Here is a 25867-nt window from a genome sequence, read left to right as displayed (position 1 = left end):
AGTAGGGCTGTTTGCCTCCATGTTGTAGGGAGAGATGCTTCTCTAAACACACCTGGCAAGTTCTTGGTAGATATGAACTGTGGGCTGTCTGGGTTTCAGCCCAGTTTCTTACACTCTGTTGTGCATTCTTACTTACGTGTTTGTTTTATTGCAATATTATCTTGCTTTTCTTCCATCTTGGAATTCAAAGTGGCTGATACGGGATTCCTAGGAGGTCTCCAGTCCAGGCACTGATAACCCTCAGACCCGTTTAGCTTCATCAGGGTTGCTGTATTATGTGCGTCCATCCATAGCCTATACAAAAAAAGGCCATAGAATCCTTTTTGTGTGAGATGTGCTGTTCCTTGTATCACAGTATCCTCAACAGGACTATGAAAGTACGAGGCAGTGAACAGCATCTTAGTATTTCTGAGCTGGGGTGGTGATGACATAGGGTTCCCAGGTACCCGCCATTGGCCTCCTTGCCCACCGATCTGCCAGCAATCAGCGGGAGGTGGGAAGTCCCTGGAGGTCACCCGCCACGGGCAGGCACCCCAGGAACATGTGTGGATTGCGTACTCCCAGGGGGTGCGATGATGTCACTCCCGAAAGTGACATCGTTGTGCTGGCTGCAGGAGCGCTCCCACACTTTGTTTGGGGCTGATTTTGGCTCCAAATGGGCTGAATCAGCCCTACATGGAGTACAGGAGTACTTCCGTGGCTGGCATCAGCCACGGAAGGATACCCTCCCCACACACACACTGCATATTTGTTTAAATCTTTCAAGAACAGCAGTTCTTTCCAACTATGGGTCACAAGTCTCACATGGCAAGTCCCTATAGAGGTACTTGCTGCCTTGTGGGAGAACCACTCAGTTGTGGAAATGAGTCTTCTGTGGCTCAGACCCTTGGGTTGTTCATCGGTACGGTACACCTGTTGATGCTTAGCTTGGGTTCCTGGCTTCTCCTGGTCTGGTTTGCTACTCATTCTTGAAGCATCTGAGACTCCATCCCTACAATTCAGCCCTCCCATTTGCATAAAAAGCCCTTTTGAATAATTTGGTTTTGCATTGTTTGCGGAAAGCCAGGAGGGTGGGGGCTCTCTTGAGCTCCTCAGGCAGGCCGTTCCACAGGGTAGGGGCCAGCACAGAGAATGCCTGTGTACAGGCTGCTGTTGATTTCGCCCATGTGCAGGGTGGCACCTGCAGGAGACCCTGTTCAGATGAGCGAAGCTCATTCTCTGCCAGTTGATCTCAGCAGGGCTCGTTAAGTGAGATAATATGTAGACAACTTCTCACCTGCTATCTTCGGCCTCATTGCCAAAAACAATATTATGCCAAGAGATGTTCGGTGTTCTTATTTGGATATATTCTCTCACTTTTCAAAAGCTTGCTTTGCATATCTTGTGAGTCACACATTGGATAGCCTGTACATTATAAATGGGATAGTAAGTATACCCTGGCTATATTAAAGGAAACACTGGTGGGGGTGGGGGGTGGAACACTGTCTGATCCAAGCAACGTGGCACTTCATAGGCTTTAATGTAAAAACCGGTTCCTAATTCCTTGCGAGCTGGGAAGTATAAGATGATTGTACTGAGGGAGAAAAAAAAATGTTGATCATACAACGTTCCTTCCAGTGAATCCTATTGACATTTAACTTCTTAGGTGTGGAATCCAGTTTGTTCCCAATAATGCTACAGCTTGTAAAACCACAGTTTCCTAGGCAGTCTTAAAACCGTAAGTTAGTGGTTACCTGTTGAGGAAGATGGTCTCAGTCTTTGACCAGAGACCATCAGAGTCTCTTTCTAGGAAACAATAGGAACACGAAGTGCCAAAACAACAGATATATATGCAAATATATGTCCATAAATGTAGTAATCCAGAGCAATAGCCAAATATCCCAACTTCACAGTTTTTCAGATTGCCAAAAGTAGCATGCTGTCCTTTGAGTCAATTCCTACTTGTCTTATGTATGCAGCTGCTTACAAATATGTATGAACAGGCTATGAGATATTTTGATTGAGAAGCATTTTTACTGCCTGTGACTGGGTTTATCTCATTGTGGAATTCAGAGACCTAGAACGAGCTTATTTGTCTACATAGCCCCACCCTCCCCAGTGCAATGTGTTATTGCAAGAATGCAGTGCCAAAGAGATAACTGGAGATGAGGTTTTTTTAAATTGGAAGCCCACCTTCGTTAGACCACTCCTAGACTCAATTAAAGCCTCTTTGAAAAGAGGCAGGGGGCATGTTTTTCAGATTTCTTTCTCAATCTGTCTTGCCCACCAATTTCATCAGTGTTTCAAACTCAAGAATAGGAATTTGGCCGGGGGGGGGGGGTATCAGAGGGAGGGACAGAAGCCGCCACGTATTCTTCTATTCCACCTGGACCCAGAGAGGTTCTTTCTAGCTTCTAGCCCCGAAGACCATGACTATCAGAGAGAGGGCAAGAAACAGCCAGATACCTCATGCCTCCAGATGAGAATTTCTCTCCTGGGAACATTTGTATTGCATTTTCATGTTTGTTTTTTTAATGCCTGGAAGTCATTTTGAAAAAGGGGAAGGAGACATAATAAATAAAGATCTGAATGTGATATACCTTTATTCTGAATTTGATGCAGCTAGCAGAAAAATTGTCAACAGGTAGAAAAATCATTAAGGTGTTACTGCTTACATTATGTAGTTTCTTTAGGCATCCTTTGTTGTTCATATGTAGCCAGGAATAAGCAAAATTCAACAAACGGGTTTACACCTGTGTAGACATGCCTGGGCTTAGTTTGGGGTTGCCAACTCTGGCTTGATAAATTCCTGGAGATTTGGGAGCAGAACCGGGGGAGGGTGGAATGGGGTGGGGGAGGAAGCTCAAGGTGGTGCTGCCATGAAGTTTGCTATTCACAGTTCCAGTTTCCTCCTAGGGAACTGATCTCTAGGTAAAACCACAGCATTTTTGCAAATCCTATGATAGCTCTTTCATTTTTTGCTGGAAGTGATGTCAGTGCGCTGGTGCAATGCCTCCCATTTCCTTCTGCAGGCATTTCAGGAACTGGCTCTCAATGAACTGAATTGGCGGGAGACTGTAGCGGGGGGGGGGGGGGGGGGCGGTCTGGCAACTCAAATTCTGTTTTTTTTATGTTGTACTCTAAATGAGAGAGATCATTTCTTTTCCGAGGGAGCTGGTGTTCCATTGTGGCTGCATATTTTAGTCTTGTGGGGAAGAGGCTTAGCTGTGAAGTTGGAGTGGAAAGAAATTCCTGTTCCACTAGCAACGATTGGGCAAATCAAACAGACTGAATAGAATAGCTAGCATTTTTGTAGCACTTTAGAGCTTTAAAGGCATTTCACTTATATCATCTTAATAATGCTTCGAAATCTCTGTAACAGACTTCACTGTTACGATCCATGCAATGCAGACGAGGGTGGGAGGCCTAAACTGCTGGGGTGGCCTTAGGCAAGCCAGTTCAAGGGGCCACTCGGGACACCTATGGTAGGCACTTTCAGGCATGGTAGTGCCGACACATTGCTCACCATCACTAGATCAGACTGCAAAGAGTGTAATGAACTTTGTATAAGATATTTTTTCTCGTACTTAAATGAAGCCTGTGTATATATACAGCTGAAGTGAACATGCTCCCTCCCTTACACACACCCTGTGCCTTGGCCTTCATCTTCCTACTCTTTCTCTGTTGACATTCCCGCACCGTCCCCAAGTTGAATTTTATTCAACTAGTAAATATCTGCTATGATGTTCCCTCATCCTTAAACAACAGGAACAGCATCAGAGGCATTTTTAAAATTCCAAAAATAACGAACTAGTTTATTTGCTTTAGAGGGGAAAGGTCAGGGGAAATCAGGGGTTGAAAATTTCTGAGGTAATGCAACATATCTCTGAGGTAAAATCAGAACATGCACAGACGTTTTTATGCACTTCACAGATATTTAAAGGCTTCTGTTTTGAGGCTTCTGTTCCTGTCCCGTCCCCCCCCCCCCCAGCCCCAAACATTCTGGTATACTTTTTTTCCACATTCTTTCTTTTTTGGGGTTAGGAAGGCTGGTACTCACTTTCTCGTACCCCGGTCCCCTTCTCTTCACACACCAGTACTTTTCTTCAGTCGTTAACTGAATCGGAAGGTCTCCAAAAGGCAGTTTCTACCACAGCCAACCAGGGATCTCTTCACTCTGCAGCTACCCCCCTGTTTGACTGGATAGGAAGAATCTCCTCTCCTTAGATCTATCCCCTTCCTTTGCCCCAAATGGGAGTCTGCACCTACTTCCCAAACTTCCTTGCCCACTTTCCCCCTTCTCCTGTCGGTATTAAAACTGCTTTCAGTTTAGAACTCGAGTCTTAACTCCCCAATTAAATCAAAAGAGTTTTGGCTTAACAAGAGGAAGAACTTCCTGACAGTTAGAGCAGTCCCTCAGTAGAACAGGCTTCCTTGGGAGGTGGTGGGCTCTCCTTCTTCAGAGGTTTTTAAGCAGCGGCTAGATGGCCGTATGACAGCAGTGCTGATTCTGTGAGCCTAGGCAGATCGTGAGAGGATGGGCAGGACGGGTTACATCTCTGCTTGGTTCTTGTGACCCTTTCTTACACGTCCCAGGTAATGCCGATCACCACTTTGGGGTCAGGAAGCAATTTTTCCCAGGCTAGGGATCTTGACGGTGTTTTGCCATCTTCTGGGTATGGATATACACAAAAGGAGGGCACTGTGTAGTAGAAGAAGGCAAGAGGACAGCAACCTACAGCGGTAAATTTAAAGACACAGTACCAAAGTTTTAACCGTTAGTCTACAAAATCTTTATATAAGTGGCTAGTGGCACACCCTTCCAGGCTTTTTAAAACATACAGTAAGTCACACCTGCCTTTCCTCATGTGGCCCAAGGTGACTTCCAAATTAAAATTTAAATCAGTGCTAGATTGTAATCTCCATGGGACGGGAGATCATCCATGTTTTGTTACTCGTAACATGCCAGGCACATTGATGAATATGGGCTATCTATGCCAAGATTCACACAGAGTGCCAATAGCCACCAGGTGATAAATACATGTAGGATGGCCGGGGGGCATGTGTGTTCCTGCAACACAGGAGGGAAGATTACCCCCTACATTTAGAACATGGATCTCCATCTGCATCACAGGTGCCCCATATCGTAAGGTTTTGTGGAACAAGAGGGCCTAAGTAAGAGCAGAACCACAAGTGACAAAAGGCACAGATTGGACACTTGTCTGCTTCCCTCAAGTTTTGATGGGAAATGTAGGCAGCTTGGCGGAATGTTGGACAAGTGACAGTTGAAAAGTCCATTGGACAGCAGTCAGAGAGCGAAGCTGCGAGACCAGGACGCCTACATTTCCCATCAAAACTTGAGGGAAGCAGACAAGTGTCCAATCTGTGCCTTTTGTCACTTGTGGTTCTGCTCATAGTCACATAGAAAAGCTTGCATTCTTTCCTGCTGCTGCCTGTTCCCCAGCTCTGTATACTAGAAGCAGAATCACACCAGATGACATGAAGATAGTTTCAGGTGGGCAGCCATGTTGGCCTGCAGGAGAACAGCAGAATTCGAGTCCAGTTGCACCTTAGAGACCAGCTAGATTTCCAGGGTATGAGCTTTTGAGAGTCAAAGCTTCCTTCTTCAGATTCAAACTGACTCTTGAAATCTCATACCCTGAAAATCTAGTTGGTCTCTAAGGTGCAACTGGGAGTCTCTCACCAAATGACATGTGCAGTATTGTGCGCTACTGTGGTGTTATCGCTTCTGTTGTCTGGTATACTTGTTTCAAAAAATACTTTAGCCAGAACTGGTTAATAAGCTGTCAAGAATAGATTATGTTCCCTAATAGTTTTGAATAGCCTTCAATATAAAGATGCTGAACTATTATCTCATAGTATATAATATAATCCATTATTACTTGTGTTCATTAACATTAGCATAGCAAGCAGTTAACCAGCTATTGATCCTAATTCCAGCATCATGCAACACAGAAGACAATCTTGAAATGCTTAGATCGTCATAAGGCTGTGCTTTTTAAAAAAAAAATTATGCATCTACTTTGTAAAAAGGGTGCCTTGTTTAGTGTTTTAGTGTTTTGAGGGAGGCTTGTATCTGCAGGTAGATAATCCTCCTTTATGGTAGAACCTTTGAGTGCAAGATTATTTGATGTATTATGACTGGTAATAAACAAACAGAAGTTGAATTAAAATGTTAAAAAGCCTAAATAGCGGATGGCAAGATATCTGTACTAGTTGAACTGATACCATTTTTAAAAATGTAATTATAAAATTAGCATACAGAATACAGTGGGAAAGGCAAGCCCACAAAAACAAGTGTTCATATGGCTAAGAAGACAGGAGAAATTTAGTCAAGTTGCACTTCTAAAATATTGTGTTTGAGAGGCCTCTTTTGCTCCTGGCTCTTCTGGAAATGGGTGCAGGAGGCAAGCTGGGCTTTTGTATTTGAATTTGTCTCAAGTGTGGCCACTAACATCCATTCTGGATGTTTCTCTCTTCAGGAATGAAGTTGCACATCATTCCTTGTCTCCTTGTTTCCTTGAAAGCAGGTGTAGAGTGAAACTAAAGTTAACATTTTAATTTCCTGTATTATCTGGAAAAGACACTTTCATTCTGGACGTCTCGGTCTTCAAGGGTGATATTGCATTGTGTTCTGTTGTATATTTTCCTTCCCCTCCAGCTCCATCCCTGCACCTGTTTTCAAACTGTGTATCTACACAGTTTGAAAACAGGTGCAGGGACGGAGCTGGTATTCAAATGTTAACGGGAGTTTTGAAATCCTGTATGTTTCAGGGTACAGTTGCATTCCAAGGTGTGACAAAAGTTACCACATTACCAACACAATGGACCAGGTTTTACCAAAAACTTCATATCACTTGGCTAATAAAAACCTGAAAAGTGTGTATTGATGAATGGAAAACTCTAATCTAAACATCAGTTTCTTCCCAGAATAGTCAAAAAGATTTCAGTGCAACATGTATTGTAGTAGCACATGCCATGAAAACCAAAAAGGCAGCAATCGTAGTTCAAAACAGTGACTGAACAGATAAGTGGATCCCAAATATTTGTGGTGATCATGGGATTAAATTTATTTATTTAGATTTTTATAGTCTTTTTTTCCTCAAAGGGGATCCAAAGAGGCCTACACCATTCTTGCTAGGTATGCTCAGCCTCGTCCAGAGCCAGGGCCTTTTCAGTCCTGGCTCCAACTTGGTGGAACTCTCTGTCTAGTGAGACCAGGGCTCATTTTGAGGGAGAACGTACAGGAATGCAGTTCCAGCAGTTCTCCAAAAAGGTCACATGTCAGGTGGCCCCGCTCACCTGACTCGGCCGTTTGGGCCCATTTTGGCCTGGATTGGGGCCAAAACAGCCCGGATCGGGCCTCTGACAGGTGGTGGATCACTCTCCTGTTCAGCAGCAGCCGGATCCTGACCATTTTGGGCCTCTTTTCAGCCATTTTCAGCCCCCTTTTGCCATTTTGGGCCCAATTTTGGCCCTGAATGGCCAGGATTGGATCCAAAACAGCCAGGATAGGTGATATCAGGGGGTGTGGCATATTCAAATTAGTTATACTAATGACACACTTCTGTTGGTGTCTAGCGGCGTGGCATATGCCAATGAGTTATGCTAATGAGTTCCTTCAGCTCTTTTTCTACGAAATGACCCCTGTGTAAGACGGAGATGTTCCACCAGGCGTATGGTTGGAGCTTGACTAGGCCTCCACCAGCCTGGATAGAGGAGGAGATGGAAGGATTTCTACCCATGGAGTATAACATTCTTGCCTCCCCACTCCTGTTGCAGCCCCAAATGTCTCCCCCCCCTCCACAATACTGGTCCTGGAAGCCCCCTGTCTCCCAAAAACAACATTCCAGGTTGCGGTGGGCTTTCCTTTGACTTGAACCTGAGTTTTTCTAATCTAATCTGACACCGCCTCCACACCATACTGGTGGGTAAATTAAAAACTAGATCAATACTGTTTGGGAGATGAATCCCTTCGCAGACTGGGATTGCTGATGCAGAACCATACACACTGTTCAAGTTCAACAGATGTAGATTTTTATTTACAGGCTTGGACTAGTAACGTTCAGCATTGTACCTGTCATCCGATTTCAGCTTTGCAATGTTATTTGTTTCAGAAGAGTGCCAGAATTTTGGCAGATCCTTTTGAACAAATTATATGAAACAATACATTTTTTATAAACCCTCTGAATACCACTGCTAGGAGGCAACATCAGGGCAAAGTGTTGGCCTCTATGGCCTATTGTTGACCCTAGTCCAGAGTAACTGGTTGGCCCCTTGCAGGGGTAGTTTCATAGAAAAAGAGCAGGAGGAACTCATTAGCATAACTCATTAGCATATGCCACGCCTCTTGCCATCACCAGAAGTGTGTCATTAGCATAACTGATTTGCATATGCCACACCCCCTGACATCGCCTATCCTGGCTGTTTTAGACCCAATCTTGGCCATTCAGGGCTGAAATTGGGCCCAAAATGGCAAAAAGGGGCTGAAAATGGCCAAAAAGGGGCCCAAAATGGTCAGGATTGGGCCGCTGATGAGCGGGAGAGTGATCTACCACCCATCAGAGGCCCGATCCAGGCCGTTACGGCCCCAATCCAGGCTGAGGTCCAAAATGGCCGAGAATCAGGTAGGCGGGGCTACCTGACATGTGACCTCTTTGGGGAACTGCCGGAACTGCGTTCTTGTGCGTTCCCCCTCGAAATGAGCCCTGGCCGCTTGGTATGACAGGATGCTGGACTAGATGAACAACTGTTCTGATCCAGCAGGGCTCTTCTTATGTCCTCCCACTGATACCGTTAAAATTCCAGGGGAACAGGAATCAACAGGCATATGTTAACATGGTGCCCAGAAGCACGGGTTATCCGTGTGGTTGGGTGCGGGAGTGAGCTCCTGATTTGGGCATGCTCCCTTACAGTGCATACGCCCATCATTAAAGGGAACCTTTACAGTGCATAGGCCCATCATTAAAGGGAACTTTCATTCATGCAAGCATTTGCACAAATGGGGATCTCTCTCTGCTTCCTTATCATTGTGACATGAGGAAGCGGCACATCCAGGCTATGTGTGAAATGGCCCTAAGTCTACATGTTTACGTCACAGACTCCCATTCCTTGGAAGAGCATCAGACCTGTTCAGTTTTTGGCCCTCCATTGAGCAGTTAAAAAAAAAAGTTTTATTCTGAAAAGCTTTTGGAATGAGGAAATGGTCCCATGCTGTTAATGATTATTGTTTTATCAGAAAATTTTGTTATGTGCTGCCCAAATTTACACAAATCCTGCTGTACTATAGTCTTAGTGTTTTTAACAGCTGTGAAACTTGCATAGTGTTTGTTTTTTTTAAAAAAACGATCCTGCTGCTTTTAATCTATGCTTTATGGGTTTATTAGTTTGTTTGTTCTTCATATCATTATTGATTCATAGTATGCTTTTAAATCCTTGTTAGCCCCTTGAGTGTGACATTCATGGTAAGAAGGCAGGTTATAAATTTTCTCAATAAATCAATCAAGTAATTTTCTATCAAGGTGGGAGCATAGTTTCAGCAGGCAGTGCTCCTATTTATATGCCTGTCTTGTTTCATTGGTTTGGCTTGTGTACCTTTGCACTGAGGTTTCAGAGAAGGCATTCAAAACTCTTCTGAGAATCTAAGATTCTACTTCTGTTGAATGGTCCCTGCTCCTTTGCCTGCTACCACCTTTAAAACATCTTGTTTTTTGATGGTATAGCTCATGGTTTTAGAATTCCCTTTTGAGAGCCAAGGGTTTGGGGGTTGTTGTTTTTTTGCAAGTTACCCAGTTGCACAAAAGATGTTCTCAACATTGCAGTGACCTACCGCTTTTCACTTACTCCAGAGGGCCAGACAAATAGTGTATTCTACACGTCAAAGCCCACGGGTGACTGCCAAGCTTGCATAGCACCAGTGAAGTCATTGGTGTGTGTGCGTGCATGTAGATATCTCTAATGTCCTTTTTGGTAACAAGATCTTCAAGCATGAACTTATTTATATATTAGGGAACTTCAGCCCAGCCCGATGGAAGCCACAAATTTCTAGCTTGGTATTTTCTTCAGTGTTCGTAAGCAGCTTTTGACTGGTTCAGCCTCTGTCTACTTCCTCCCTTGCTGTTGGTCTTCTACCACATCAGATCTAAGTGAGGCGGAAGGCCCCACACAATTCAGGCTTCTCTCCAGCTCAAGGTCACTATAACATATAACCTCTCCAACTCTTGCTGCTTATCAACAATAGCCACATCCGTTCACCCATTTCCTCTCTCTCTCTCTCTCTCTCTCTCTCTCTCTCTCTCTCTCTCTCTCTCTCTCTCACCCAAGCATTGCTACAAAAGGCCAGGCAGAGCTCTACTGTAGACATGTTGAAGTCTGAATTTACCTCTTCTAAATATGATTTATTATTGTTATTGTTATTGTTATTGTTATTAAAATTTATAGCCCGCTGTCCCCACAAGTGGACTCAGAGCAGGCAACATCAAGTAATAAAACTACATTAAAACACATTAAAAACATAAAATTCAGTGCCCGTTCCAGAAGGCAGCAACTCCACACAGCAGCCCCTTTTAGCAAAACCAATCCAATACATCCCATGGAGTGGGAGACGGTATACAACCTTAGGCGAGTCGTTGGACAACCGGGGTGAGAACGTTTTCAACACCATCCCTCAACAGGAGACTGGCAAAAGGAGCTCGCCCATTCTTCAGCCTCAGCCATATGCCTGGCAGAACTTCTCTTGTCTTACAGACCCAGGGGAAAGATAATAAATCCCACTGGGACCTAGTTTCCACAGACAGAGAGTTCCACCAGGTTGGTGCCAGGACTGAAAAAGTCCTGGCCCTACTGTCCCAAAGGCATCTAGGATAATTTAAGATAGGGCTTCCAGGTCCCTCAACTTCCCAGGCGGGAGGTTGGAGACCCAGCACCTATGTTTTGTTGTCTCCAAGAAGTGACATCATGATGCAGGCCATGTGCTGCCCTGGGAGCGCTCCAGTGCTCCACAGGGAGGCCAAAGGCCCAATGGGGCCCAAATCTGCCTGATCTGGGCCTGAATCGGGCCAAATTGAGCTGCTGTGGAACACAGGATTGCTCCCACACACCACAGTGGCCTGATTCTGCCTTATTCAGACCAAATTTGGCCCAAATCTGGCCTGAATAGGGCCGCTGCAGTGCACAGCAGGGAGGCGTGTTCCCCCGGGGTGGAAAGGGGTGCCCGGGGAGGCATGTTCCCCCTGCCAGAAAGGTGAGCGGGAGGGGGATTGGCAACCCTAGTTTAATAAGGGAATGAGGGCTATATTTTATGTCTGGGAGTAGAGAACTCATGATTTTAGACTTTCCTTTTAAGCACTGAGTGTCTTGCCAGCTGCCCAGTTGTACAGAGGCCGATGTGTGGAATCTTGAAAATAAGCCCTAGTGCCAGTCTTGGAAATGCATGCTTTGTCATCCACTCTCTGAAGCAAATTCCAACTCATCCTTTCTTTCTTTTAGCCACTTGTTAACAAATGCATAATTGCTAACCACTGTTGCATCATAAATAGTGTTGTCAACCACCAGGTGGGATAGAGTTACCAGGTCAAGCCTAGCAACCAGCAGGAGCGTTAGAGGACAGGTATATGAGGGGGGGTGTGACTTTGCTGACATCTCTACATCACTACTGGATACAACCTGGAAGTGACATCGAGCAGTTTAGGAATTGCCAGAAAATCCATGATAAACTCTACCATAGAGTTTCCAGTGATTCCTAGAGCTACCCATTGTCAATTTTGGATTGTAACCAGAAGTGACATGCCTGTGCAGAAGCTGGTGATTTTTTTCTTATTTTTTCTGGCAGTGCCACTCGGAGCATTGGTGAACAATAGAGATTATCAGTGGGAGTTTTTCCTCCATAAGCAGACAGAAGGCAATCCTAAAGTGGGGCCTGGAGATCTCTCCAGAATACAAAAATTAGTTCCTTGGAGAAAATGGCTGTTTTGGAGGGTAGACTCTATGGCCTTATAACCTGCTGAAGTCTCTTCCCACATTTTACGCTCCCTACACTGTACCCCCAGATCTCTGGAATTTTCCATCCTGGAGTTGGCCACCCCAACCATAATCCAAAATTTGAAATTGAATTGGATTTGCAAACCCTGAAAATGAAGGAATCTACTTTGTATTGTTGCATGTGTAATTTTCAGTAATGGTCTGCTCCTAATAAAGGGTGGTGGGAATTCTCTACAAAATAATTGAGTGTGGGAGGAGGTGGTGTATTCTTAAGGATGGTTTCTAAATTGCAAGCCACAGTTTGCTGGGAACAGTGTTTTATCTACAACGTAGACAACTGCAGATTTTCAAAAATTTTTACAAATTTGCATGGAAGATGCACACTCAAACACAAAACGTAAACATGTAAAGAAAAATTATTAATAATGTAAGTGCTACATTAGAAAGTTTTGCAGTGGCAAATACTGGCTAACTGTATCAAGGTTTGTACAGCAGGAAATCAAGGTTTGTACAGCAGGAAAAAAAACTAATGCCCTGTGGTGTTGCTTGTCTTGTGGTACTTCAGGTTCTATTTCTTGAAGGTTTATAAGGTCTATAATTAGCAGGCTGTTGAATCACGGTGCTGTTTCAAACAGTATTTCTGGTAGACTAATCTATCTCCAGTGCAGGCAGCAGATTAGACCAATGTTAAGGCCTTCTTCATTCTATTATGAGGAGTTGTTTACATTGTATGAAGACAGCAAATCCTGCTACATTTTTGCATTCCTCAAGCTTGTGGGTGGATTCCCAGTACAACTTTATAACAACAACAACATCCAATTTATATACCGCCCTTCAGGACAACTTAACACCCACTCAGAGCGGTTTGCAAAGTATGTTGTTATTATCCCTACAACAATCACCTGGTGAGGTGGGTGGGGCTGGGAGAGCTCCAGAGAACTGTGACTAGCCGAGGTCACCCAGCTGGCTTCAAGCGGAGAAGTGGGGGGAATCAAACCTGGCTCTCCAGCTTATAGTCCTACTGCTCTTAACCACTACAAGACCTGTGACTCACCCAAGGTCACCCAGCTGGCTTAAAGCAGAGGAGTGGGGAATCAAACCTGGCTCTCCATATTATAGTCCTGCTGCTCTTAACCACTACACCAAACTGGTTCTCTCTTACCACTAGGCAATTTTTCCCTTCAACAATCTTCCCGTGAATGTGTGGTATGGTCCATATTCATCTGGGTCTTGTGAAAATGCCAACATGTGTTTAACTCCTTAGCCATTTTATTCAGTATCTTCAGTGAGCCAGATAAAAACTTTCCCTGTAATCTTTAAATAGTGTGTTCTGGAGAAGATGTGTTTAAAGTAAACTCTGTGGTAGTGATCTGGTTATAACTGAGAACATTTATGCACTGACACTTGAAAGGTTTCAGATTTTTTTAGTATTTTTTTTTAATCACTGGGTTCCAGAAAGCTAAAGGACTTTTAAAAATTTAAATAAATATTTGAATTTAAATAAATGAAGTATTTTCTGTACAAGCTGCTTTTGCACTTCCCTCAGTTGTGCCATTGCTTCTGTGGGTGTGGGAAGATGGTTTCTACTTGATTTAAAGGAAAAAAATCCAAAGTCTCACGGTTTTTTCCAGACTGGCCCTATGTAGCAATAGAACTGAATTGGAATTTCATATAATATTTGTGGCATGTGGGCTCCCCTAGGTTATAACCGTTTCACATAAATACAACTCTTTGTCCGGCCTTTGCTGCTCATATTCCCAGAATCTCCTGAAATTCTCATTTATTTACAATCCGGGATTGTAGAAGCCAAATTAAATTATGAAAAAAAACCCGACGTTGTGCAAGTTTGTGCTGATTGCTTGACTTTTATTCTGGTTGCCAAATTCTGAGTTTGTTGGTACAGATTTTAGGTAACTTTGTTGGAAAATTTGAGAGTACACATTTCTGGTAACAACCACACAGAAATGTTGTGACTGCTGCCTTTGTCATTATGGACAAATATGCCGATATTGTTTCCATATATCTCTCTTTCATGTGCATCTTGACAGCATATTATCATCGGCAGTGAAAATGAGCTCCATTCTTCGGCTGACAGATGGGTCCCTTTGCTCTTTATCTCCCATGGACAAAGAAATACAGACAGCATATTTCAGATTTTCTTGATCACTTAAGCCATGTTGGCTCTTTGGGGGATTTCCTCCTTCCTGAAATATTTGAACCATGACAAGAAATGCTTAAGGAGCAAAATAAAAAAAAAACGAGTGTCATTTGATTTTGGTGGAAAATATGAAACTGAAGACCATTAAAATATGCCTGGCAAAAATTGTTGCCAGCCAAGATTATTTACCTTGTGTGTGACCTGGGAACTGCTTTGTTAAAATTAGAGTCCATTTTAAAAGGCTAGTCCTCTTTTTAAAATATCTACACCAATGGACACGGTCATCCTGGAAGTTCTTGTGAACAAGCCCGGTCCTGTAGCCCCCGTTCATTTCAGTAGGATTTACACAAGAGATTATCCCCGTTCATTTTTGGTGATCACACTGCTGTCAAATTTCCTTTGCTGGAGATTATGATGAATATTTCGCCTGAGTGTTTTTATGTATAGGAAGGCCCGAATTAGCGTCCTTGAAAAATAACTATCCCAGGAGATGGTAGCGCTCACAAATGGCCGTTTTCCTAACCTTGCTTTCCTCATTCAGTGCAGAAGTCGAGCTTTATCTTCTGGAGAAATCTTCCATTCCCCAACCGTCACCTTTCCCCGAGCCAACTTTTGCAAACGAGAAGAGATGGTAAAGGGAAGGCCATTCGTCACTTGTGTTCCTTAAAGAACCCGGCATACTTAAAGGAAGAGATTCCACCCCCCTCTTTCCCTCCTCCTTTTCCTGCACAATGGAGCTTTCAGAGAACCTCTCTCCAAAAGGAATAGCTCCAGCCTTTGTGCAGAAGGGTGTGCCTATTGGCAAAGCTTCCTCAGGCAGACAGCTTGGCTGGTAATTAACAAAGGTCATTAGACTTTGGAATCTGGCAGGCAGAATCAGATGGTATGTCTTCTGTGCATAGAAGAACGACTCCCAAGAGGTTGAGGCTTGCTGGAGGGCTTCCCCCTCCCTCTCTTCTTTCTCTCTCTCTCTCTCCTTTCCCTATTTTATTTTTATGTCACCCTTTCTACGGTTTTGCTCAGTCAGAAGGACAATTTTGGGCAAACCCTTAGCTTCTGGCAAAGGCTGGTGTGGCTGGAACGTTTCATGAGATAGGAAAAGGACGTTCACCATGAGATGTTTTGTCCCATGGATTTCTTAAGGCGGGGAGGAAAGATGTTGGGGGCTGGCAGCATGGTGGGACGCTTCGGGCAGCTCATTTTTCCTGAAAGGGCTGAGAAGGGTCTGCTGCTCCTCTTACAAAGCTGATTCCTTCACCTCAGAGTTGTAGTAATGGGGAAAGAGAGGCGTGTGTGTGTGCTGGAGATGAGACTGAGGATCAGTGAAGCCATGTTGAGCGCTGGCGAGAGGAGCTCTGAGCCCATCTCTCTGAGTACATGACTTGTCTGAGGTAAAATGGCTGTGCTTTCTCTTCTGAAGCTCAGAGGACTAGGGCAGCTTACTGAGTCTTAAAGCTTCAGTGACGCAGGAGCACATATCTCTTGAAAGTGTGATAAACTCATTCAGCAGAGCTTGTGGCTTGTTTGGCTCAGATGAAAGGACTAAACTTGGTTTGAGGATGGAGGATGGGCAAATAAGACTGGTGGATCTGGTCTCCCCCCTCCAAGCATTCTAAATTCAGGAGTCGTCTGTGGCACCATGGAAAGAGAGAGAAGAGGGGGGAAAAATTGTTTTCAGGTCTAATGGACTGTGCTAAAGGAGCCTTGTGGGGTGGGGCCTCCGTGCTCACTGCTGTAATTTGATCCAGAGCAGATAGCAACCTCTTCCACACACAGTCTGGTCTGGTGCTTGCACATAAAAGATTTGAGTATCTTGAGAGTTGCTAACTTTGTTAGCTGGGAAGAAGGCAGAAAGAAGAAAGAAGGAGAAAGGGTGCAAAGAGGAAGGAGAGTTGGGGATCGAATAGCGCAGCGTTCAGAATCCTGTTGGTGGAAGGGCCTCTGTGCTCTCGCTGTCCAAAAAAGGATTTTTGGCGTTGTCTTTTTAAGTCATGCTACTAGAAGGATCTTAACTTTGAGACGGATTCCTGCCAGCAGTGCCTTTCTTGATTACATTGACAGGACGTTGTTGGGACTGAACTTGCTGGAGCAGTAACTTTTCTATTACTTAACAATAAGAGGATGGAATTTTCATGAGGACATATTTTTGGCTGGGTTCCATTTCTTGGACTTGTGGAGCTCCTAGATTTAATGTGACCTGCTGAAGCATGTGAGGAGACTTTAAAAGAAACCATTCATTCATTAATCTAATAGTTGCTACTGGATCCATGCAACGCTGGAGTAAAATTACTTCTTTTTTTAACCCCCTACCAGATCTTTTACGTGCACTTCTTTGTACAGAGAGCTAAATATTTTGAGTCCAACAAAAACTTTTCTCCTTAGACCTATGGGGAAACTTTTTTAACAGATGATGTTCTGAACTTCCACTGCTACATTAAACTAGTATTTGTTTACTGCTTCTTGTAGTTGAAAATAGAATTAAAAGGTATAGGAAAAATGGCAAAAGATCAGATTCCCGTCATCCCATTGAGAGATCTCTATTGCATGGCAGGAAAAGAATGAGGTGTTTCATGCTCTCAAGCTCAGTAAAAACTGAGATTTTAAAATAATTCATGTATTAGAATAATGCACAAATTTACCTCTATAATGCCAAAAATAATAATTTGGAAAGGTATATTGCAAGTAAAAATATTTGCAATGAAGTGGTTGTGTCTTATACTTTACTAGTTGGATTTACCACCTGGTAAATCCCACCTCCGTGATGAAGCTTGTTAGGTGACTTGGGTCAGCCGTTATCTTTTATCCTACCTCACAAACTTGGTGTGAGGATGAACTAGAGTGATGTACTCAGAGTTGATTGCAGAAAAGTGAAACATGTAATGCAATCAATAAATAGTTAATTGAGCTATTTGTTCAGTGTTTCGGAAAGGGTTTGAAAAGACCCTCCCGTAACAATTGGTGGGGCAGTGAGGGTTGCATATTATTGTTTAGTGCCTTACTACCAGGGCTTTTTTTCTGGGAAAAGAGGTGGTGGAACTCAGTGGGTTGCCCTCGGAGAAAATGGTCACATGGCTGGTGGCCCCGCCCCCTGATCTCCAGACAGAGGGGTGTTTAGATTGCCCTCCACGCAGCGACACAGAGGGCAATCTCAACTCCCCTCTGCCTGGAGATCAGGGGGCGGGGCCACCAGCCATGTGACCATTTTCAAGCGGTTCCGGAACTCTGTTCCATCATGTTCCAGCTGAAAAAAAGCCCTGCTTGCTACCATACTTCCTGAGTTTTGCTGTTACATCAGTCTTTCTCTAACAAAAACTTATATATAAAAAGGCCTGTGAACACAGTAGCTATAAGTCACGTGTCTCAGTATTTCTCAGAATCACCTGAGATGCCTGCAAGAGTGTGAGTGTACGAGAGAGAGAATAAAAGTCTTAAATGCCTTCTGACATTTGCTCATTGCTAAATTTGCACTAGTGTAATAATGTTGTTGGCCAATAAATAACCATTTGTTTCATTGAATTGTGTTTCTCTGAATGCGTGCGTTGCGGAGAGTGCCGTGGCTTAGTAGCACAGTATTGGCTTTGCATGTTAAAACACCCAAGGCTCGGTCTCCACTATCTCCCGGTAAAAGGATCTACCAGAAACTCTGTAAAGCTGCTGGATAATAGTGACCTTGATAGAATTGTAGTCTGTCTCGGGATAAGGTTGTTTCCTGTGTACTCACCTGCTTGGTTTTTTTTTTTCTCTTTCAGAATTTCCTAATGTAAAACTTACCACGAAGGACTATGGAGGTGCTGCAATGTGATGGTTGTGATTTTCGAGCACCATCCTATGAAGATCTGAAAGCTCACATTCAGGATGTTCATACCGCGTTTCTGCAGCCCACGGACGTTTCCGAGGAAACTCCAAGCCAGTCAAGGTTTAGTTCTATGGATGGTGGAGACCAGGCTGAGGTGGAATATTCTTCTGTTAAAGATGAATTCGCAATTACAGATGAGATGGCAGGTAAAAACCTGCACCTTTCCCACTTCTGCCTTTGAAATGTTTTTGTGTTAATGACCGATCTGCTCCAGAGCTCTCACATTGCCAACCTATTGGCCTGTTGGTTGCCCATTCTGAACCAATACCAGTAATAACAGAAACTGCTTTATTGGTGGCCAAACACTCAAGACATACACATTGAAAAGACAGTGGCTCTGGCCTGTAAGTAGGCAGTCAGCCGCTGGGATTTTGTTGCAATCCTATGTTGCGTCATCTATGAAAAAAATCATAGTCGTTATCATTTATCCCCAATTACCATGGCTTGCAGCTTCTGACTTGCTTTAAAAACTCCTCCGTTCAGCCATTACATCATTGCTTTCTTGGAAAGCTGAGTGCATTTTAGGACAATAGTTATGTGTATGAGTGTGCATGCAAGTGTAGTTGTATAACATATGTGTGTCTACTCCACCCGCACCCTCCAGTCTGGTGAAAGCAATGTATCCAACCATGCGGTTCTTCTTATGGAATGGCATTTGGATTATCGAAAGAGGGGACAGTGATTTCTACCAATTCCCATCTCCTATTGCAGACCCCTAACTTTGTCACCTATGGTGTCCCTGAGGGTCTGTTGACCCCCAGGAAATAGATTTCAGGCTGCAGCAAGAGAGGGAAAGGGGAAAGGCCACTCAATGAAGTCTGTTGATAGTTGGTTGCACACTAGTGTTTGCTCATTCCAGGAGAAATATCGGCAACAATATTCATTCACTCATTCATTTTATTGGCGGATACTTGGTTGTCTGTTTAGAGGTAAACAAAGAGCCAAGCCACAAGTGACGCCTGACACAGGTTGGACACTTGTCAGCTTACCTCAAGTTTTGATGGGAAATGTAGGCGTCCTGGTTTTACAGCTTGGCTCTCCATTACAGCTGCAAGACCAGGATGCCTACATTCCCCATCAAAACTTGAGGGAAGCTGACAAGTGTCCAACCTGTGTCAGGCGTCACTTGTGGCTTGGCTCAAAGTGACATCTAAATTAAACCAGCATCTTATTCCATTATTATTTTGAATGCAATTATTTACTGTTCCTTTTTTGTTTTTAATATCATTTTGCTCTTATGAATAGTGCAAACAATATATATTTAATTTTTTTTAAAAAAAAAACATTTACTTGTCAAATCTCTCATTCGTTCATGTGTTTAATTTCCAGCCTTACCTGGAAAGGAGCTGTAAGTGACGGGTCCATTTTATTACGTCATAGAAAGTAAATAATAAAATTAGTGCTTACAGCAGATTTTTTTTTCTGATCGAGGCACTATAATAATGCAGCACTTTCTAAAATCCTTTTTTAATTATTGATTATTATTTTTTTGCTCTTCAGGACAAAACGCAGCTCAGCTGGGGACTGGAAGTTACTATAGCCATAGCCAGAGTTATTATGGCCAGCATATGCTCTCTAAACCGGCAAACAAGTTTTTCCAGTGCAAATTCTGTGTGCGTTACTTCAGATCCAAAAACCTCCTCATAGAACATACACGGAAAGTGCATGGAGCTCAGGCTGGAGGAGGATCGCCGGTTGGATCGCCAGGCGCCGGATCCTTAAATTACAACATCATGATGCACGAGGGCTTTGGTAAGGTTTTTTCTTGCCAGTTCTGCACCTACAAATCTCCAAGGCGTGCAAGGATTATTAAACACCAGAAAATGTACCACAAAAACAGCCTGAAAGAGAGCTCTGCTCCCCCTGCTGCTGCAGCCGCTATATCAGAATCAGCATCGACATCTGTGCCAGTGCAGGACCCTTGCAAGGAACTTCCAGCCGAAGTTGTAGAACGCAGCATCTTGGAGTCTATGGTCAAGCCTTTAACCAAGTCAAGGGGCAACTTTTGTTGCGAATGGTGTAGTTATCAGACGCCTCGGAGGGAACGCTGGTGCGACCATATGATGAAGAAGCATCGCAGCATGGTGAAAATATTGTCCAGCCTGAGGCAGCAACAGGATGGGACCAGTATGCAAGATATATCGAGCAAGGGTCCACCAAGCCCCAACCAGAATTCCAACTATATCCCTATGAATGCTTCTGGACGGGAGATGCCAAATGCGAACGTCTCAAACTTCAGGAGCTCTATGAATAACTCCCTTGTCAGGTCCAACTCTTCTGCTTCTTCAAAGTTTTCTTCTCTTTCTTATCCTCATATGAAACATAAGGCACCTCACAACTCGGGCATTGTTAGTATGTGTGACAGATCTCGTTACGGGATTGCTGACATGGCGAATTCTTCTGTTGATATGGATACGAACAGTATACTCAATGACTCAAGTTCTGATGACGAGCTGAATGAACTAGACAGCGAGAATGGGTTGAACTCCATGGATCACCAGGCTTCTGGACTAACTGCGGAGCAACTGATGGGATCTGAGGGCCACAAGTTATTAGAAACAAAAGGGATCCCATTTCGGAGGTTTATGAACAGATTCCAGTGTCCTTTCTGTCCTTTCCTCACCATGCATCGGCGGAGCATTTCCCGCCATATTGAAAACATCCATCTCTCTGGAAAGACAGCAGTATACAAATGTGATGAATGTCCTTTTACTTGTAAGAGCTCGTTCAAACTTGGAGCTCATAAACAGTGTCATACAGGTGTAGCATCAGACTGGGATGCCGTGAATTCCCAAACTGAGAGCATAGCCTCTTCTTTGAATGAAAGCACAGTATCCTATGAAGGAGGCAATATAAACGGCAGGAAGTCTGGGGGGATGATGGATTCCTTGCAGCAACAGCAACAGTCTCCACAATCCAACTCACAACATCCCTATAAATGTACCATGTGCAATTATTCTACGACTACTTTGAAAGGTCTTCGGGTTCATCAGCAACACAAGCATTCGTTTTGTGACAACTTGCCAAAATACGAGGGGCCATCGTCAAACACACCACAAGACAGTGAACCCGATACTCATGCCTCTCCCAGCACTGTGAAGAAAAGCCAGACCTCAATTCTTGGACTGTCTTCTAAAAACAACTTTGTTGCTAAAGCTTCTAGAAAGATGTCCAATGACTTTCCTCTAGACCTGTCACCAGTGAAGAAGAGAACAAGGATTGATGAGATAGCTAGTAACCTGCAAAGCAAAATCAGTCAAAACAAGCAACAAGAAGATTCGGTGATTAATGTAGAGGATGACGAGGAGGAAGAGGAAGATAATGAAGTGGAGATAGAGGTAGAGCTGGACAAGGAAGAAGAACAAGCAGAGCAATTGATGGAAATTGCATCATTTACTTCACAACAAATGTGGGGAAGAGAAGCTGGTGAATCTCAGAAAGAACCCAGTTACAGAAACATCTCACATGATTACAACTCAACAAATGGTGCAGAAATTGAGTTAACTATATCTGAGGATGAGGAAGAGTATTATTGTTCTGCAGTTGGCTTGAAGGACCAAGGACTGAATTCGTCGGTTTTGGGCAGCCAGTCGAGCATGTATGGATCTGATCATAACAATGACAATTCTGACTATGGCGATTCTGGAAGGCTTTATTATTGTAAACACTGTGACTTTAGCAACAAATCCGCCAGGAGTGTTAGCACGCATTACCAGCGAATGCATCCGTACATTAAATTTAGCTTTAGGTATATCTTAGATCCCAATGACCACAGTGCAGTGTACAGATGTCTTGAATGTTACATTGATTATACAAACTTTGAAGACTTGCAGCAACATTACGGCGAGCATCATCCGGAAGCCATGAATGTACTCAACTTTGACCACTCGGATCTTATCTACCGATGTCGCTTCTGCTCTTACACCAGCCCCAATGTTAGGAGCCTAATGCCGCATTACCAAAGAATGCACCCGACAGTTAAAATTAACAATGCAATGATCTTCTCAAGCTATGTGGTTGAGCAGCAAGAAGGGTTAGGCTCAGAGTCGCAAACTCTGAGAGAAATCTTAAATTCTGCCCCCAAAAGTCTGGCCACTTCCACTCCAGTTGCGCGCGGGACTAGCATGCCCACTGCCTTTAGCAAAAACGCTTCAAAAGGCAATAGTCCTGAATCCGATAGCCAGAAAGACTCCTCTGTGAATAGTGTTGTGGTTTACGATTGTGACGTTTGCTCGTTTGCAAGTCCTAATATGCATTCTGTCTTGGTACATTACCAGAAAAAACACCCTGAAGAGAAGGCTTCGTATTTCAGGATTCAGAAAACAATGCGGGTTGTCTCTGTCGAGAGGGGCTCAGCTCTGGCTCAGATGGCTTATGAAATGGGATCGCCTGTTTCCCCCAAAATGTCCAGCATGCCTTCTCAACTGCCCCCTCCACCACCTCCAGATCTTACGACTGAGCTTTACTACTGCAAACACTGCTCTTACAGCAACCGGTCAGTGGTTGGAGTGCTGGTGCATTACCAGAAGAGGCATCCAGAGATTAAGGTGACCGCCAAATACATTCGGCAAGCACCTCCCACTGCAGCCATGATGAGAGCTGGGGATATGCCTCCTGGTATTCATCGGCCGCCTGGATCTATGCAACAGCTTAACAGGGGCAATGCTGAGAGTGCTGTAGCTCCTTTGGAGAATGAAATGTTCTTTTGCCAGCACTGTGATTATGGAAACCGGACGGTGAAAGGCGTGCTCATACATTACCAAAAGAAGCATCGCGATTTCAAAGCCAACGCGGACGTGATTAGGCAGCACACTGCCACAATCAGAAGCCTTTGTGATCGTGGCCAGAAAAATTCCGTTGGCGGCATGCAGATTCACAGCTCGAATGCCGAACGCGAAAAGACGAAGCTGAGAGCTCTCAAATGCAGGCAGTGTTCTTATACCTCTCCCTATTTCTATGCCTTGCGGAAGCATATTAAAAAGGACCACCCAAGCCTGAAAGCCACAGTCACTTCTATTTTGCGATGGGCGTTTTTGGACGGCTTAATAGAAGCGGGATATCACTGTGAATGGTGTATCTATTCTCATGCTGAGCCCAGTGGCTTGCTTGTGCATTACCAAAGGCGGCATCCCGAGCATTACGTTGACTATACATATATGGCAACAAAGCTCTGGGCAGGACCAGATCCTTCGCCTCCAGCCTTACTGATACCATCGGAGATGAAAACATATAAATGCAGAGACTGTATTTTTGAAGCTTCTTCCATTTGGGACATTACCAATCACTACCAAGCTTTTCATCCGTGGGCTATGAATGGGGATGAATCGGTGTTGCTAGATATCATAAAGGAGAAAGATGCTGCTGAGAAAGCCAACCCAGCTCCCAATGATACCGGGGCCAGGATAAATTCTGAAGACCAGATAGCAGCATCAGCACCACAGGATCAGGATACAGAGTACGTTGAGGACACACACCTTTCTCAAGACAAAGCGATCCAGCTCACATCTGTAAACCCTGCGATATCTTCAACGCCCTACCAGTGCACAGTGTGCCAGTCAGAGTACAACAATTTGCACGGCCTTCTGACCCATTACGGCAAAAAACATCCTGGGATGAAAGTGAAAGCTGCGGATTTTGCACAGGACATCGACATCAACCCGGGAGCCGTGTATAAATGCAGGCATTGTCCATATATAAATACACGCATCCATGGCGTTCTCACACACTACCAGAAACGTCACCCTTCAGTAAAGGTCACTGCAGAAGATTTTGTGCATGATGTCGAACAGCCGACAGACATGACCCAGAACGATGTGGAGGAGACGAGCAGGATTTTCAAGCAAGGCTATGGCGCTTACAGGTGTAAATTGTGTCCTTACACGCATGGTACTTTAGAGAAACTCAAAATTCATTACGAAAAATATCACAACCAGCCCGAATTTGATGTGTTTGCACAGTCTCCTCCTAAGCTACCTGCCACCATAGAGCCTGATGTAGCCCCTGAAATTAAGCCTTCTCCCGAAATTGTCCACGAGGAAGTGATCGGAGATGATTCGGTGCCACCTCCTCACTTCTCAAGTTCCCATTTGGTTTCTCACACTGTGTTCCGATGCCAGCTCTGCAAGTATTTCTGCTCCACTAGGAAAGGGATAGCAAGGCACTACCGTATCAAACACAACAATGTGCGGGCACAGCCAGAAGGCAAGAACAACCTCTTCAAATGTGCTTTGTGTTCCTACACCAACCCTATCCGTAAAGGTTTGGCGGCACATTACCAGAAGCGCCACGATATTGACGCTTATTATACGCATTGCTTGGCGGCCTCAAGGACTGTCAGCGATAAACCCAACAAAGTGATCATCCCATCTCCCCCCAAAGAAGATTCCCCTCAACTAAGCGAGGAGCTGAGAAGGGCAGTGGAGAAGAAGAAATGTTCCCTTTGCTCGTTCCAGTCTTTCAGTAAAAAGGGAATTGTGTCCCACTATATGAAACGCCACCCTGGTGTCTTCCCTAAGAAACAGCATGCGAGCAAGCTGGGGGGGTATTTCACAGCCGTGTATGCTGATGAGTATGAAAAACAGCAAGACCCCCTACCAGAGGAGAGGACTGATTTCGAGAAACCTGAAGTTGAGGTTGAGGGTCAGGAAATGGAGTGGCTCCCTTTCCGCTGCGTCAAGTGTTTCAAACTCTCCTTCAGCACAGCCGAGCTGCTGTGTATGCATTACACTGACCATCACAGCAAGGACTTGAAGAGAGACTTTATCATACTGGGAAGCGGCGTTCGCTTCCAGAGCCCCACTTTCCAGTGCAAGCATTGTGACAGCAAGCTGCAGAGCACGGCGGAACTGACCGCACACTTGAACAGCCACAACGAAGAATTCCAGAAGCGTGCCAAACGTCAAGAGAGGAGGAAACAGCTTCTGAGCAAGCAAAAATATACAGATGGTGCATTGATAGATTTCAAACAAGAGAGGGTAAGGATATGTTTTCACATGTTATATTTATATTTGATGTTCTTTCTCCTTTTCTACCCCCAGGAGATTTCTCATTACTAGGGTCCAGATGCACATTCCGTTTGGCAGCTGAGGAGCTACAAGCTCACCAGTGACTTAAGTGTGCCAGTATGCCCTAAGTCAATTAAACATTGCAGCTTGATTACACCCCCTTCCTTTCGTTTCTTCCACCACTTTCTGGAACTCCTGGCACGTTATTTTTTTTCCTCCTCGCCTCCTCCCCATCCTAATTCCAAAGCTAATTTCTCTTTGGCGCCAAATCCTACTGGCCTTCTAGTGTGAGAAAAATGCTGCTTTTTTTGCTCTCTCCTTGTCGCCTTCCCAATTCCCAAGTACTGGTATGGCTAAAAGAATTTTGTTTGCACTGTTATTGAAAAGACATGGAGCAGAACCACAAGTGACAAAAGGCACAGGTTGGACACTTGTCAGCTTCCCTCAAGTTTTGGCGGGAAATGTAGGCCGCTTGGCGGAATGTTGGACAAGTGACAGTTGAAAAGTCCATTGGACAGCAGTCAGAGAGCCAAGCTGCAAGACCAGGATGCCGACATTTCCCACCAAAACTTGAGGGAAGCTGACCAGTGTCCAACCTCTGCCTTTTGTCACTTGTGGTTCTGCTCATGGTGGCATCATAATCATACAGTAGCCTTTTCAAATCCTTTGAAGTCAGTGGATTTAGAACATGTTCCTTGGAGCAACAGATCAAATACTTCCTTCTTGTATTGATTTCATACTGGAACAACTCCTTGGTGTAGGAATCACTGTTTAAAACTGAATTGCCTAAATGTGAAAAACAAATAGGTTTTTAACCACCTTTTGTTTTGTGTTTGGAGGCTGCCATCTTGTTGGTCCCAGAGAATAAGA

General features: G+C 44.2%; 1 protein-coding gene across 4 annotated transcripts in view; it reads left to right on the top strand.

Annotated features, from left to right (window-relative positions):
• Nucleotides 1-25867, top strand: part of ZNF462 (zinc finger protein 462) — a 170876-nt gene that overhangs the window by 65290 nt on the left and 79719 nt on the right. For all 4 annotated transcript variants that reach the window (XM_054986705.1, XM_054986703.1, XM_054986704.1 and 1 more), the window contains exons 2-3: nt 17887-18139; nt 19494-24967. In XM_054986705.1, the coding sequence (XP_054842680.1) occupies nt 17920-18139; nt 19494-24967 (5694 nt within the window). In that variant the 5' untranslated portion in view covers nt 17887-17919. The remainder of the gene's footprint in view (nt 1-17886; nt 18140-19493; nt 24968-25867) is intronic.

Source organism: Eublepharis macularius, chromosome 8 (assembly GCF_028583425.1).
Source record: "Eublepharis macularius isolate TG4126 chromosome 8, MPM_Emac_v1.0, whole genome shotgun sequence".
NCBI classification, from domain to species: Eukaryota; Metazoa; Chordata; class Lepidosauria; order Squamata; family Eublepharidae; genus Eublepharis; species Eublepharis macularius.
Note: the sequence above shows the minus strand (reverse complement) of the source record. Positions and strands in the feature narration are given on the sequence as shown.